We start from the raw sequence: 16,328 nt of genomic DNA on the forward strand, positions 1-16,328 counted from the left end.
AGAGACAGACTATCTCCAAAAACTGCTAGTTACAGTAGCAGCAAAACGGGTGTTACACAAAACATTGAATCATTTGAGGTAGACAGAAATGCACATCACACTTTAAAGACTAGTATTTAAAAAAAAATTAAAACCAGTTTCTTTCTTTCAGTTTCGTGTTCCTTTGTTGCTTCTTTGATGCTTTGTATCGCATTGTCACAGAAACCTTAATGAAATTGGTGAAGTTTGCGGTGTAATGGACAACCTGAAAAAGTTCAAGCATTTAATTATGCGAGTGACCATAGCTAATGATAATTTAGTTTTCTTTGGTTTTATTCCAGGGCTTTAACCTGGTGTTTAACAAAGCAATGGAGCATGCACAATGGGATGAGGATGTGAGGACCAGGGTATGCACCCTCACTGAGGCCATCACCCATTCTGTATTCCTGTATACCAGCCAGGGCCTGTTTGAGAGAGACAAGTTAACCTTCTTGTCACACACTGCCTTCCAGGTGAGGGACCCAGGTCCGCCCTCAAAGGTGGGGCCTGCTGTCACTCTCATCAATCAAAGTACTTTTCTGCCCCCACATTAACTTCAATTAAAAGCAGTCAGCAATACCATACGTGGCTATTGATTATCTCTCACACTTTGCTCTGTGGCTGCTGCTCAGAGAGTTGGTTCTGACAGGGGGTTGGATCTTATAACATAATGCAATTATCTGTCTCCGCGGCAACTGTTTTCTTCGTAGGAATTGTCCAAGTTTGAAGGCTGTCCTTCACTTGGCTTTTTCACATTTACTGACACTTAATTCAGCTTGTAAAGTTAAGAACGTTTGGGAATTTCTTTAATGTTTATTAATTACTAAAAACATATCAGAATCACTTATATTGTAAGTCTGACTACTAAAACTGGTTCTCCCCTTTAGATTCTCCTCTCTCAGGGTTTGATTGATCCCCAGGAATTTGAGTTCCTGCTTCATTTCCCAGTGCAAACTACAAACTTCAGTGCTGTGTCGTTCCTCTCTCCACATAGCTGGGGGGCCATTAAGGTACTGTACAATAATTGCGTTTTGTGAGTCACATTTTACTAAATGCTGTGCTCCACTGCAGAGTGAGGTGAATATGTCATGTACTTTGATATAGACAATCTCTGCAATGGAGGAATTCAGTGGACTCGACAAAGATGTGGAAAACTCTGCAAAACGCTGGAAGAAGATTGTTGAATCCAGCTGTCCTGAGAATGAAAAGCTCCCGCTATACTGGAAGAATAAGAGCCCCCTTCAGAAGCTCATCATCCTGAGAGCACTCAGACCTGACAGGCTAACCTATGCAGTGAAGTAAATAACTAACCAAAGTTAAGCAATCTTACATGGAAAAACAGTGATACTGCTGAGATGTTTATTTATGTTACAAGTGAAAATTTCTGTGAATTTAAATGTAGTGTTATGTGACAGATCAAAAATTGTTTGATGGAACAAAAATTATACAACTGTTCCAAATGCTTAAAAATCTTAAAAGTGTGGCAGGCATATGCCTTTTTACTCTTTACTCTGATAAACTACAGTCATTCCAGTTACCTTCAAAAGTTCCTTAATTACTTTACAGTTCACTTGTTTCTGACTCATTCTGAGCATAAAAACATCCCAGCAGGATAACAACTCTCAATACACAGCCAAAGATACAATGTAGTGATTTTAATCAAAGCAACTTAAGTGTTAGAATGTCCTAATTACTATTAAGACCTAAATCAAATGGAAAATATGTTCACTCTCCCATAAGAGCTTCAGTTGTTTTTCAAAGAATTGACAACTCTTTTAGTCTATAAAAGTGTAAAAATAAACTTTTACTGAACAGACATTCTCAAACACTTGAACACTGAAAAAGTTTGAGTGATATGAATAATTTTGCAAAGCAAATGCGGACATGTATTTTCAATATCTGTGTATTCATATTAATATATTAATGTTTTCTCATAGGAAATTTGTGGAAGAAAGCATGGGAACTAAATATGCAGAAAGCACCAGGCTGGAATTAGAAAAATTATTTGAGGATAGCACTCCTTCAACCTCCATGTTCTTCATTCTCTCACCTGGAATGGATCCACTAAGAGATGTTGAAAAACTAGGTACCACACTTCTTATTTATTACTTGCATATTTGTTTTAATTTAGAATTACACTGTAAAATATATATGTATATTTTTTTTAAATGCAGGTTTAAAGCTGGGATTTTCCATTGACCGGGGAACTTTACACAATGTGTCTCTGGGACAGGGGCAGGAGGAGGTAGCAGAGAGGGTTCTCAGGAACGCCTCCAAACAGGGACATTGGGTCATTTTGCAGGTACAAGTTCATTTTACTCTTTGCACCAGAAGCTATAGCAACACAAGACTTGCACTCGGAGCCTCCTTATGCCACTAATGATATCATCTCATCCCCGGAACAAGGGAAATAAACTCAATTTGGTTCAATAAAATCCCTAATTGGCTAGATCAGCTCCACAAATGGCTACTTTAGAGAGAAGCTGTGAACTAAGAGAACTGGTGAGGGCTTTTAAACAAGTCTAGAGTCCAGAAAATCTTTTTCTAACTAATTTGACCTAACAAAATTTTAAATTTAGCAATAAAACCTCTTAATATTTTTCTCTTTTCTTCAGAATGTACACCTCGTGGTCCGCTGGCTGCCTTCACTAGATGCTCTCCTGGAGACAGTGGCAGTGGATGGACATCCCCGCTACCGGGTCTTCATCACCGCAGAGCCAGCACAGAACCCCAAGCAGCATGTGATCCCCAGAGGCATGCTGGAGAACGCCATCAAAATTACAAACGAACCCCCGTCTGGCATGAATCCCAGTTTACACACTGCCCTCAACAACTTCAACCAGGTGTGCTGAAAATAGTTTTACAGTCAGGTGTGTTTTGACATGCATTCCCTGACATCTATTTTTCTGGCTTTTTTTTCTTTCTCAGGATACCTTGGATATGTGCTCTAGAGAGCAAGAGTTCAACTCCATGTTGTTCTCCCTCTGTTTCTTCCATGCCTGCATAACAGAGCGCAGAAAATTTGGCTCGCAAGGGTGGAACCACAACTACCCCTTCAGCACAGGAGACCTCACCATCTCTGCCCATATTTTATATAACTACCTGGAGGGCAACTCAAAGGTATTTATTATTCTCTAACAAAATATTTCTTTCATTTCTTTTTGGGGTTTTTTTCTTAATAAAACTTTTAATGTGTTTTACAACTACCTAAATGATCAAATTTAGAGGGATAATGGTATTATTATCGACAATAATGTCAGACAAGGATGCTGAATTACTCTGAAGCATCTCCAATTATTTCTTTAAAGTCTTTTGTTGCGGTGGTATTTGTAAAAAAAAAAAAAAAAAAAGCTCATTACTGTCTTTTTTTCAAACCCACAACCTATAATTTAGCTTTATTTCACAAAGACAAAAAAATCCATTCTTTCAGATTTGCGCCCCTCACAACTCCTAATGCATTTCTCTTAGAACTCCCATTACTCCGGTCATAACCAATTACATCTCCGAGGTATTCTGCCCTCCAAAAACGAATGTCCTTCATTACGTTAACCAAACACTAACCTGTATGTGCGTATACAGAGGATTCATTAGGAGGGCAATGAAGCGTTATCCTAAATGTAATTACACGCAGCCAATGTGACAGTTCACAACGCTACATAAGTGATCACTGCAATTAGAGCTGATGAAGGAAGCAATTTGCAAAACAATACAGGTACAAATGATACTGAACCTACAGCTTTTGTAATTTGTTATGAATTGCATGTTCTGTTCTTCCTCCTTCACGCTCAGGGATCATAATCTCCCACTGAGGCAGAGACTACGCTGTCATACAGCGCATCAGTTTGTGTAAAGAAACATCTTTTTGTTGTGTTTCCCCATGTGCGCTGAAGGTGCCTAGTTAGGATATTATTGGGTAGTTGACCCTTCATACCTAAAAATATATATATGGAGTCATGGTAAAAAGCAAGTACTGTTACAAGGTTTTAATGTATAAATTATCTTAGACGGGTTCTAAGTTTATTTGAATCTCCCCTAAGTGAAGTCAAAGCGTAGAAAAACCGCACACGCCACAGATTCCACCATGTCATTATATAGTAAACAAAGAGCAAGCCAAAAAAGAAAAAGCCTGGTTTATTGCTGTGTTCAAAATAAGTAGACCCAAAAGCCATGCACCGTAAAGAGCGTGCTATTTCTTTTCACCATGACTGCATGTATAAATGCCTTTGCAGTAAGTTCAAAGTATTTCAGTTCTCAGAATATTTAAGTTGTTTTTCTTTATTTCTTTGAGGACCATATGATGTCCTTTTTCTTCATGTTCCTTTGAATGTCTCTGATAAAGTCCATGCAGGTACCTTGGGAGGACTTGCGCTATCTGTTCGGAGAGATTATGTATGGAGGGCACATCACTGATGTCTGGGACAGAAGACTCTGCAAGACATATCTGCAAGAATTCATAAATCCTAATATGGTAAGCTTGCCTTGGAATTGACCTGAGACAATAACTCTTTCAAGCAAATGAAGGGTTGTTGTATGGAATCTATTTACCTACTTACCTACCTCTAAAAGCCAGAGATTTCATGTTTTAAAACCCTGGATCTAACAGGAGTTTACTTTTTTTGTGTGGGTTTTTTTGTACTGTAGCCGTAGGGATTCCAGTTTACACAAAACTGTTTTTAATTTCATATTTTTTGTTACTTTAAACTGTGCAACGTGCAAATATTTCAACTTATTCGTTTTAATTTCTTTTTTTTTTTACCTTTGTGATGTTGATTTCAGCAGTGCCAATGTATAAAAAGTTGAACCGTGTTTCTATTAATGTTCTAGTACAGAGTGCCCTCTTGAGATGAAAAACGGAACTTCATGTAGAGTCTCGGTTGTAATACACCTGTAATCTCATTGCATGCTTCAAGTTGGCAGTTGTAATCTAAATTTACAAACTCGGTAGTCCTTATTCATTATTTCTCCACTGAGTGATCACTTTTTCCAAAACAAAGCAGGTTTTTAGATTTTTCCAGTCCAGTTTGTAAATCCACTCTACCTTAAGTTCTAAAAACACAATTTTAACTGAATCTGAACTCTTCTGTTTTCTTCTCTTTTGTCAAATTCATAGTTTGAAGCAGAGCTCTTCCTGTGTCCAGGATTTCTGGCTCCTCCTTTTTTAGACTACGCAGGCTACCATGTTTATGTCGATGAAAACCTCCCCCCGGAGAACCCCGTGTTGTATGGTCTCCATCCGAATGCCGAGCTGGAGTGCCTTACTGCCACCTCAGAAAACATGTTCAGATCTCTGTGGGAACTGCAGCATCAAGACTCATTCGGAAGAGGCAAAGCCGCTGAGAGCACAGACGAGAAGGTGAGGATGCGCAAAACTTACTCTGATGGAAAACTGCAGAGATTGCATAGATGCAAACGTCCTCTGCAAGTTTTCACATTTTGGTCATGATACAACCACATACATCTAGGGAATTTCTATTTATGATAGGCTAAAATAGAATGGTGCATTATAGTTAAGTGGGAGGATACTTTTTGATTATTTTATCATTTCAGTTTCACGGCCACATCTTGGTTGGTGAAATGTTGAAGAGGTATAAATAGGTTTGCAAGGCACTGTGTAATGTGTGCCTTCTGATTTGGTTTCATTTGACAGATTATGGCCATAATCGAAGACATCCTGGAGAAGCTTCCTGAGGAATATAATGTTTCAGAGATGATGGGAAAGACAACAGAGCGAAGCCCCTATGTCTTAGTGTGCTTCCAGGAGTGTGAACGCATGAATCTTCTGGTAGCAGAAATAAAGAAGTCCCTCAGTGAGCTGGATGCTGGCCTGAAGGTACAGCTTACTGCCCACTAGCATTTCAGTTCATATATAAATTGTATATTTGTGTTTTAGCAAAGGGTTTTCCCTTTTCCACAGGGAGAACTCACCATCTCCTCCAGCATGGAGAGACTACAGTCTGCGTTGTTCAATGATTTCGTTCCAGATTCTTGGACTAGACTGGCTTATCCCTCAACTAAAACACTTGCACATTGGTATATTTTTATCTCCATCTTTTAAACTACAATGTTTCATCACATATATAATGACACTGATGGTTATATGATTTTACTACAAAACAATTTGTTACTTTTTATAGGTTGAATGACCTAATGAGCAGCTGTCATGAATTGGACTGTTGGACTCAAGACTTTGTTTTGCCTGCAGTTGTTTGGCTGTCAGGACTCTTCAACCCACAATCATTCCTTACTGGTGAGTTTTAAATCTATAGCAACATATGTACCTTGTAGCTGCTGAAGGACCTGAACCGAAGGAGATTCAAAGACTAAGCTAAACCATGTTGAAGGAAAACAGTACATACATACTGAATAAAAGAACGTGGATGTGTGAGTTGTAGTTGAAAAAATGAAGTCTGAGGAGTTAAAAGTGAAATACATACTACCTTAGAGTAGAAGTTTGAACCATTTGAATTTAGGGTTCATGAAACCTAAACAATGATTTTAATAGTTTGAATGTTTATTTTTCTAAATGAAAGTGGAGCGGAATAGTAGCAGGCGGTTAGAGGTCAAAAACCTAGTAAATGTTTTGTAAAATTCACACAAATAACATGGAGGTGTGCTTTGTCAGCTGTACTGCAGAGTATTGCTCGCAAGAATCAGTGGCCCCTGGACAAAATGACTCTAATTGTTGACGTAACAAAGAAGATGAAAGAGGACTTTGGGCATCCTCCAAGAGAGGGAGCGTACATCCACGGACTCTTTATGGAAGGTCAGAATCAATAAGCCAGAAATATCCACCACTGTCTTCAGTTATGTTTTCATTATACTTTACTAGACCTACAGTATGTGGGGGTGACAGGAACATGTCTATGTCTGTCCTCCCAGGGGCTCGTTGGGACATTGAATCAGGCATCATCTCTGAGGCCTTCCTTGGAGAGCTGACCCCGGCCATGCCAGTGCTGTATGTTAGAGCTGTGCCTGCAGAGGAGCAGGAGCTCAGAAACACCTTTGAATGTCCAGTGTACCGCACAAAGCAGCGCGGCTCCACATATGTGTGGGCCTTCCACCTCCGAACCAAAGAGCCCCCACCCCACTGGGTGGTAGCTGGAGTTGCTTTGCTCTTGTCTGTGTGAGAAAGTCATTAGATCAGGGGGGAGCATCTTAAAAATGTGCTATTTTTCATTTTGTTTGTTTTATATTTAGTTTTTAACAAAATGTATTATGCAGGCAGTATTAGTATCATGTGTGTGTTTCACTGACACAGCCATTCACATTTAGTTTCATAGTTTTATTTTGATATGTTTTAGGAATTACATTGGTTTTAGATTAGTGTCCAGCCAGTGTTGAACCTGTCGTGTGTGCGTCCACCGCTGCTCCTCATCTCCCTCGAGTGTGACTGGGATTTGTCGGGAGCTTATGTCTCTATATTAGACCATGTAATTTTGGATGAGCAGCATATTTTATTAGAAGGTCAAGATTAAAAAAAGCTCTCTGGCTGCCCTCTGCTAACTGAATGATACACAATGCTGTCTGGAGGGATCCCAGACCAAATTCCCAGGAGATGATGTGCATGGCCGCTATTGACTTTTAAATGAGGTGCATTTGACATTGACCTTTTGTACTGCGGAGGCAAAATACTAACAGACTAGTGTAATTCATTCAGCCGAGCCTGTTGCAAAAACCTATTGAAAGGAACTGATAGCTTTGTATGAGAAAGCAACACATTAGATTACCCATCCTTTATCTGTCTTCTCCTCTCTGTCTGCATCTGATTAACCTACTCAGAACTAAATAAAACCTTTAAGTTTGAATCAGTGCATAGAGAGAATGATCTTATCAAAAATGTTATCTTGTTCTTATCAAATTAATTGGGGTTAATTGAAAAGTGAGAAGATTTCCAGATTGTTTTTTTATGACTTAGAAATAAATGCTTAAAACGCTGTTCATTTCAGAAAAGTCAGATTTTAGAATTATATACTAGAATTGTTGTATAGACCAAAATTAATCATAAAACTAGAAAATGAACCTCTTGAAGCAGCGGTTCACATTTATTCTCTTTGAATAAACCATTTGCTAACTTCATGATCCTAATGTCATCGGGGTTAACAGAGGCCACATTATTGAAAATGTGATTCAAATTGCAGCCCTGAGTCACACTGGTGTTTCTTGGGGTGTTGAGGAGGTCAAACCAGCCCTTTTTCTCCAATAAGATTTTCTCCAACGATAATAACTGTTGTGTTGTTCTTAATTCCTCCCTGCAGCCTCAGCGGCTCCAGACAGACAAATGGAGGATGGAAGATTGATTCTGTGTATTGTATTCAAGGAGAGGGAAATGAAGAGCCGGTCTTCCTGCAGATTCTCCTCATCTGCCTTCTCTTCCTCTCATTAGCACGCCGCAGCAGCTAGCCAGTCATTTGGTGACAAGGAAATGATACAGTGCCTGCAGTGTTTGGGAGGAAATGGCAGGGTGCGAGGCCCCGGCACGGCGGGGGGTCGTGCCATGGAGAAGTCATGTTAAAGGCCAAAGAGGACACCTGGTTAAAGTCAGAGAGGGCATCTGGGTCATACCTCCGCCCCCGATCAAAAAAGTAGGAGATGGAAGTTGTTGTTTTTTTCCTTTTAACTTTTTATTTTTTTTAGAAACTAAACTTTTAGACTGTTATCACTTAAAATAACAGGATTAACCTAATTATTAGTTGACTCGTGAGTTAAAGAAGTTTTGAAATGAACTGAGAAATTGTCTGGAAGAGGATTTTGCATTTGAACAGTTATCCTGTGAATGCAGCTTTCAAAAGCTTTATCGGATGGTTCTGACTTTTTCCTTTAATGTGCTTGTTTGTTCAGCACAGATTAATAACAACAAATGCTGCATTAAGGCATATTCAAAGCTAATTTTTCTCCTGTCTAAAGAAACCAAGTTAATTGCATCAAGTCATCAAGTTGTTTTATTAGATTACCGTCATAATCTTGAAGTGTTTTTTTTTTCTTTTGTATGTCTGATTATTTTCTATGTTCTTTAGCTGTGATGTATTCTCCTTATTGTCTAAAAGATGTCGTCACTTTGCTTTTTTTTCTCCCTTCTCCTCCCTCAGGTTTCTTAGTGTTATGTTTGCTGATGATTGTTAGCCCTATTTCTTTTTTTGGTCTTTGTTCCTTTTTTTCCCCCCTCAGTTAAGGTTCCCTGCTAGTGTCCTTTCCAAAGTTGTTGCACCTTTTTCTGATTAGTCTATCACTCTGCCTGAGTAATTAAGCCCATTGACGTCACCTGTATTTAGCCATCACTTTCACCTGTTTCCCTGCTATTTAGGTTCTTGATTTGTCTTTGCTCAGTGGTGGATTCTCTATCTTTATGTCCTGTTTCCTTGTGTCCTTGCTCCTTTTCATGTCACAATTTCTAAGTTTTAATTTTTACTATTAAATGATCAATTATGCCTCGCTTAAGTGTCTATGTTTGATGAGCTGGAAGGTGGCACCTGAGAGCGAGACGCCTAGGATTCTCGCCCTGGAACTATTAGCCCAGTGATCTGATCTCAGGCAAACATAAGACAATGGATGGGTGAATGTATATATAAAATATATCTCTTATCTGGTGCACATCTTTAGTTTCAGGCATGGAGAAAAAATATTTAGATCAGTAAGCTATATTGGGTTTTGTGAAGGACTGAGGAGCATGTGCTGTAATTTTGTTTAGTTGGTGACTATAAGGATCTCTTTCTGATGCCCAGGAGGATTTTTACCATCTCAATGACGTAAAGCATTTTGTTCACATTTCTAGTCCTCAGAGAAATCAGTCTGTTAAAATATGCATCAGCAGGTCAGAACTTTACAAATCTGGTGATTAATAATCAGGCACAGGATCTTGGTCGGTGCATGAAAATGTTTTATTGCATGCACAGTTGACAGAGGTGGTCAGTTCATCATTTGACACGTATGTAGAGCAGCGTACAAAAAGGATTAAACAAAAGCATGATGAATTTTAAATCTGTAGAACAAATGAAGACTTAAATATCAATGTGCAGCATTTGAGCATGTATCCACATTATAAATACTCAACTGTACATGGTTGAATAAAAATTTAGAATTGGAAAATGATAAAGCAGATTTATCTCATAATGATCACTGGTTTGAAACTTAAACTATACTAAGCAAATGTTGCAGAAGTTACCCTGCAAAACACATTACTATGCTTTAAACTTGTACACTGCAATGAAAATGAACATTGCACAGGAAGAAATTTTACAGTTTTAATTCAGAAGTGCTGTCATTTCATTTTTGCTATTGCTTTCTAGTTTTGTGTATATTTCAGTCCTTTGCCACTCTGCAGCTTCTGTTTTCTTAGATAAAGGAAATCTGACTAGTTTTTAATTAATTTCTTTGTTTTTTCCGGTACCACAAACCAAAAGCTGATGCCAATTCCTGACTCCTTTGACTGATTGTCACCAATTCAACTTTGTGGGGTATGTTTTTTTTTTTCAGAGCAGTAAAATGCAGCTACATGTTTAACATGCTAGCAAAATACAGAATACTTTACATTTTTGCGATTCGTACACTACTACAGCCTGCACTGAGTAAAGCCTCTGATAAATGGAACTCGTCAATAACAAAAGTACTGCAAGGAAAGATGATGCACTGAAAAAATGTACAACTGGAATATTAAAATGACATATTCAACAATCATTGTCATAACATCTACAATCTCAACCAGACATCTTTGTGTGTGTTAACTGAACAGCTTTACTCCTGTCGCAATATTTCACTACAAGAATAGATTGTTGTGTTTGCAAACGCAGTATGTGTGAGGAACTTGCCGTCTGTCCTAATCTTTAGCTAACTCATCAAAATAAGTATAAAACTCATTCATTAGGTGTTAAAAGCTTCTAAAACTAATTTTTTAAACAGATTTAGTGAATAACAATTATCACAGGAACTATTTTATTCTGCTGCATTTAAACTTTATGCTGTATTTTATTTTTAACTTTGAGAGAATACAAACACCTCAAATTTCACCTTTGAACTATTAGAGTGCTGCTTTAATAGTCTATTCATCAACAACTGGAATATAGATCAATTTTAATCTTTACTCAGGAAATGTTATCATGAGGATTTGGATGATCTTGAAGACATTGAAGAAAATTAAATGTTTCTTAGTAGTTGTTTTTATCTAGCAAAACCTTAAATTGCCTTTTTGCTAAAATGTGCTATGCAAATTAATGTTGCATTGCATTTCTTCAGGTCGCTTTAAAAGTCCTCACTGGGTCTGTTCAAGATAACCTCCTACTCCCTGTAAGGCGTCTCTAAATTTTTACAGTATGGATTTTGGGATGGTCAAAAAACATTTCTAAATGCCTGTACATGCAAAGTCTCTCACAAATCTTGCCAGTTTAAAACATTTGAAGGGAAAAAAACTAATGGTTAGCTGTCATTTAAACAATAATTGCTGTCTCTTTTTATTCAACGGAATGATTACATGTTGTAGAAAAATAGTCAGGTGAAAACATCCTCAGTCATGATTTAATATAACAGAAGTTTTGATAAGTTTGCTCTGTCAGTATAAAGGACTGCTTTTTAGAAAAAAAATATAAGAATCCACTTTTTTTTAATCAACTGTTCAAGTTCATTTAGCTCTCATGTTACCTCAAGAATTTCTCTGATTGATTGAGCAGTTCCTGGAGATGACTCTTTACCTTTCATGATCTGGGAATGTGGAGTCCCAAGACTGTGACCAAACCTTAGAATGAATCAAGGTTTTTCCCCCAGCAGAGTCAGAGAGGTCTTGTACACCTTTTGGGAGATTTGGTTTTGTCAACTGATTTTTCTTGTCATTGTTCACTAAGTAAAAACCTATGCTTTCATGTGAATGTTTCGCTATATTATGGTTTGTCCTTTGGAAAGGTGGTCGTTGTATGGTCTTTTAACAAGTACTGTATTTGTGCCTTGGATCTCTTGTCAGGCAAGCCGAGGGACGGTGTTGAAACCACACACTCGCAGAGGTCCAGGAAGGACCAAGTAAGGCGCTTCTTCCTGTTCTTGTGCTAAGAGGAGATGAATCAAGGCTGGTTTCAAACCTTGGGTCTACCTCCTTTTTTTGTTCCTCCAAAAGATTAAAATGGGTACTACAATCCAAGCTTCGCTTTGAAGCTACTTTCTCCTGAGACACTGAGCAGCTCTAAATATTAATAGATTTTAATCAGCTAAGATAAAAGTTGGACCTTCAGTTCACTTGACCTAAAACCTCCCCCCTTTTGTCACAGTTTGTTGATTTAGTTTGTCAGCTTTTTTTCGTCTCTTCTTTGATTGAGGTCTCTTAAATTCACTGATTGTGAGCTCCAGGGGATTTTTCCTTTCCAAACTTTTTTTGAACTTTCAATTTTAGCGTTGGTTCTAAATAAATGCTAAAGGGGACCTATTATACAAAGTTTTTAGCCATTTTTGTTCTAGAAACAGTTCAAATGCTGAAAAAAAAAAATAAAAATTACAAAAATTACAGCCTTAACCAGATCATTCTGAAAGGAGCTCATAACAGGCAGAACAGGAGGTGAAGTCTAATTTTCCTGTGATTTTGATCAAGAAATTTAATGAACATGTTATTTTACAGCCCATAGACCTATTCTAACTCGTTTTAATAGCAAACATAATAGGTCCCCTTTTAATCCTGAGAAATATGCAGAAATCTCCTTTTTTTTTTAGCACTGTATGTAAAGTTTTAATTGATTTTGTTGGGGTATGAATGATGAATCATGAGCATCAATGCAATTTAAAGTCACTTGAGAGCAGAACAGTATTAATCAACTGGAAGTATTCGTTGCAGTGTGCCATTGGAAAAAGAAAAATTTCCCTTGCTAACTTCTGCCATCTGCAGGTCTTCATAAAAACAGCAGCAGCTTTGGACCCCATAAAGACGTCTTGATAAATGGCTGCCACTCAAGGCTTCTGCTGTTGCTGCAGTTCAGTCGCTGGCGCTGCAGCTTTCCCGTTGAGTAATAGTTGAACGAAATCAGTCACGTAGGTAGTGGATCCAAACAGTTTCTGCAGCCTTCCTCACGTGTGTCTTTCACCGCTTGTTTAGGTCTCTGGTGACAGCCTCCTGATTGAGTTACTCCATCTTGTGTGTTTGAGTCAGAAACGTGCATACCTCCCGGGATTGCTGACCCCAGTCTTGGGCACTAGGAGCTGAGACAGTGATCGGTTGATCCTTGGCAATTCCGCAGAGTGGAAAGAATAGAAAAAGCTCCCGTCTACGCACGAGGCTCCAGTCTGTGTGACAGTTCGAACAGAGTCTGCTGATTGTCGATGACATGAAGGTAATCGGTGTAGGCTCGAACCTCTGAGCTGCTCTTTTGGGCAATTCCATTTCCTAGAAGAAGAACATTATTTTACTTTTAAGCTGTGCTGGTATTGATCCATAAGTGTTCAAATGCTTGAAACACCATCCAACAGTAATTAGAAATTGGAACCGAGTGAATAACTAGAACCAATCTCTTGGGTTTCCTTAGTTATTGGAATGATAAACTGAAGTTGACTGCAGAGTTTGAAAAGTATAGGATCAGTTGAAATGCATCATTGGATTGAGTTAACTCTGTAATGCGCCTTGAGGTCTTAAAAGCGCACTCCTCTACATGTTTATAGATGATTCCCTGCTTTAACGTATCAGATTCAGATGTCTGCAATTCAGTAAAAGCCTGTTACCCGGCCATCAATTGAAATCAGGTCTGCTGAAGTAGGAAAACGTCTAAAACATGCAGAACGATGTGACTTGAGGAAACACTGCTTTAGATCAATGGTTCTCAAACATTCTGTCACCACTTCTCATTGAAACTACAAACGCCTTGTAGATCCATCTGCCACTGGTTGGAGTAGGACAAAAACTGGAATCAGATATTTCATTTTTAATCAGCTCTGAGTGATCGGCAGCTCAAATGCTAAGTCAGATTTTTATTTTATTTCTTTTTAACAATGAATCAGTGAATGTCTTGTATATAAAATCCAGTGGTAGCTGGTGTAAAAAAAAAAAAACACTGATGATTTAGATCTCACAGGTCTCATTGTGATTACCAGTTTAAAACATTACATCATGTATGGCAAATGATCTGAATACTGACCCACATGGTCTTGCTGACACTCTCGGATGAGTCTCGCCATGTCTGCTATCATGTGCTGGAGGATACAGATAAAGACTTTGATTAAAGCATTTTCCATTCTGTATGTTTCCTGTCCAGAAGATAAGACACACACAAACTTACCAACTTCTCAAAATTGACCAGATTATCGTGAAATGTTTTGTTGCCTTCATGGATGAATGTGATGTCTAAAAGGGAAAATATTTACATTTAGTGAAAAATTTGGGTGTAAAAAACGGAACCGTCCGATGATTGTGACAACTCCCTTTTTACACCCCCCAATGTTTATCAAGTTTTTGGGCTCCTGAAGCAGAAGAGCAAGGAACACACCTTTCAAGAGTAAAGGAAGAAACGGGATCTTGGGGGACTTCATCTTCTTGAAGGAGTCCCTGTACGCCTTGTGGTTCAGTGAGGGATCCTGTGAAGAAATGTTCGAAATGAGCGAAACTCTCCAGGGAAGGATGCATGCGTCTGTTGCAGACATTGTTGGAAGTGAATTCTGGAAGGATTCGAAGGTAATGATCACATAAACCTGACATTCTTTAGCGAAGTAAAACATGTTTGTTTTTAGCTACTTGTATCCCCTGGTGCAGCATGGATTCACATCAATGCTCTGCTTTCAGCAGTGAGAGGTAGTAAAACTGAGTAGACTTACTGTGACCATCTCCAGCTCGGAAAACAGCTTCTTAAATTTACCAGGAATTTTCTGCAGGGACAGAAACAATAGTTATTACATTTTTTCTTCTTACAGATAGTCCAACTGTTGCTGCAAACAATAATACATTCATGTCAGAAGGAAAAGAGGAAATCTAACCTCCCACGTCTGACTGAGGCGGCTTACAGCGCCAGCATTCAGGCCCATAATGATGGCAAAGAAGCTGTTGAGGTTCCTCTGTGCTTTACAGCTAGAAAAAATAAAATAAAAAGAATTCTAAGGGTTATATTTCAAAAGAATTAAACTGAGTGCAAGTTAGTGGTTTGCCACAAGAGGGCGTTGAATTCTCAATCAAATCAAGGCTTCCATTACAGCACAGGCAATCGGTAAATCTTTTTTTTTTTTTGTGAAAAGTGACTAACTGAGCAGCAATCTTGATGAACTTCTTGATGAGCTGGACCCTTTTGCAGAGCGTTGGGCACAGCAGCACCTCAGTCATGACCCACAGCTGGACTTCGTTGCATTGCTGCAGTAGCATCTCTAATGGCATTGTGTAGCTACTGCAAACATGGCGGTTGAAGGTGAAGTAGATCAGTTCCTGCTGTAAGACAAAAAGAAAAAAACTTTAACCGATCTGCGGTAAGCTGTGAAAAAAAAAAGTGACACATTCAGAGGTAACTATTTGCGCTTAAGGATTGCAAATAGAGGCCAACCTCGTGCATCGAGTTGAAAATTGTCCAGTCAAAGTTGGTGAGTGCAACAGCCACATCCCATGTATTTAAAGTCAACATGCGAGCTGTCCTCTGTTGCAACTCAGAGTTATCTGTAAATGGGTTCTGTAGAGGAAAAACACATATAAGATGTTTGTTTTTTTTTCGCCAAAGTCCTTTTAAAACATTTTTTTTCTGGAAGACACCAACATTCAGGCGGAAACATTTTAACAACCCAATTATGACACAAGGAGTCAGATTTTACTGAAGGAGGATTTGATGTGAATTTATTTCCATTTGCTAGGATAATTAGGTTTTAATTATGAAAGCACTTGTTTTTATTTATTTATTTTTTTGTAGAATTACACAACAGAATAATCAGTCAATAAGTCAATAATTTGATTTGCAAATTGAGATAATGGTTTAGCAATGAAAGATGATTTTTTGTTCACATCCTACCAATGATGGGGTTGCCACCTGACAGATTATGATAAAAATCAGATTATAAACCAACATGACCAATAGTAATGTTTTGCAGTTAAATTTCTGTCATCAGCTGTGAATCTTATTGAGGTTTTCTTAACGGTTGGTTGAGTCAATTTGCAATAATTTGATTTGCAAATTGAGATAATGGTTTGGTTCATATATGATTATGTTTAAAAATGTTGTGGTGTTTTCTTCTACAGTGTTCTTATTTACATGTCGTCTTTGATGGTTGTTTTACATTTCACTTTGTCTATTGTGATCATTTGGATCATTCTCTCAAAAGAATGAGAGAAAAGGCTCAGCTTGCATCTATATAAATAAACTGATTTGGATTTATGTGATTTTAGG

At 38.2% G+C, this 16,328-nt stretch overlaps 2 protein-coding genes across 8 annotated transcripts in view; one reads left to right on the plus strand and one right to left on the minus strand.

Moving 5' to 3' along the window:
• The window catches only part of si:dkey-233k19.3 (dynein axonemal heavy chain 11), a 45,374-nt gene extending 35,931 nt beyond the window's left edge, over nucleotides 1-9,443 (plus strand). For 4 of the 5 annotated variants that reach the window (XM_081616864.1, XM_008432471.3, XM_081616866.1 and 1 more), the window contains 14 exons: nucleotides 321-491; nucleotides 906-1,028; nucleotides 1,123-1,316; nucleotides 1,956-2,104; nucleotides 2,193-2,320; nucleotides 2,634-2,861; nucleotides 2,947-3,138; nucleotides 4,358-4,486; nucleotides 5,129-5,371; nucleotides 5,666-5,848; nucleotides 5,933-6,048; nucleotides 6,153-6,265; nucleotides 6,641-6,781; nucleotides 6,898-9,443. In XM_081616864.1, the coding sequence (XP_081472990.1) occupies nucleotides 321-491; nucleotides 906-1,028; nucleotides 1,123-1,316; nucleotides 1,956-2,104; nucleotides 2,193-2,320; nucleotides 2,634-2,861; nucleotides 2,947-3,138; nucleotides 4,358-4,486; nucleotides 5,129-5,371; nucleotides 5,666-5,848; nucleotides 5,933-6,048; nucleotides 6,153-6,265; nucleotides 6,641-6,781; nucleotides 6,898-7,145 (2,358 nt within the window). In that variant the 3' untranslated portion in view covers nucleotides 7,146-9,443. Of the gene's footprint in view, nucleotides 1-320; nucleotides 492-905; nucleotides 1,029-1,122; nucleotides 1,317-1,955; nucleotides 2,105-2,192; nucleotides 2,321-2,633; nucleotides 2,862-2,946; nucleotides 3,139-4,357; nucleotides 4,487-5,128; nucleotides 5,372-5,665; nucleotides 5,849-5,932; nucleotides 6,049-6,152; nucleotides 6,266-6,640; nucleotides 6,782-6,897 lie in introns of those variants that run through there. The other variant, XM_081616865.1, reaches the window with a different exon arrangement.
• A 432-nt stretch (nucleotides 9,444-9,875) lies between these two features.
• The window catches only part of LOC103478552 (rap guanine nucleotide exchange factor 5-like), a 44,744-nt gene continuing 38,291 nt past the window's right edge, over nucleotides 9,876-16,328 (minus strand). For all 3 annotated transcript variants that reach the window (XM_081616868.1, XM_081616867.1, XM_008432469.3), the window contains exons 11-18: nucleotides 15,498-15,620; nucleotides 15,207-15,385; nucleotides 14,944-15,034; nucleotides 14,785-14,835; nucleotides 14,460-14,547; nucleotides 14,253-14,317; nucleotides 14,112-14,166; nucleotides 9,876-13,366 (exon numbers count right to left, since the gene is read on the minus strand). In XM_081616868.1, coding sequence (XP_081472994.1) covers nucleotides 13,248-13,366; nucleotides 14,112-14,166; nucleotides 14,253-14,317; nucleotides 14,460-14,547; nucleotides 14,785-14,835; nucleotides 14,944-15,034; nucleotides 15,207-15,385; nucleotides 15,498-15,620 — 771 coding nt within the window. In that variant the 3' untranslated portion in view covers nucleotides 9,876-13,247. The remainder of the gene's footprint in view (nucleotides 13,367-14,111; nucleotides 14,167-14,252; nucleotides 14,318-14,459; nucleotides 14,548-14,784; nucleotides 14,836-14,943; nucleotides 15,035-15,206; nucleotides 15,386-15,497; nucleotides 15,621-16,328) is intronic.

This window comes from Poecilia reticulata, chromosome 16 (assembly GCF_904066995.2).
Source record: "Poecilia reticulata chromosome 16, P_reticulata-male-v2, whole genome shotgun sequence".
Taxonomy (NCBI): Eukaryota; Metazoa; Chordata; class Actinopteri; order Cyprinodontiformes; family Poeciliidae; genus Poecilia; species Poecilia reticulata.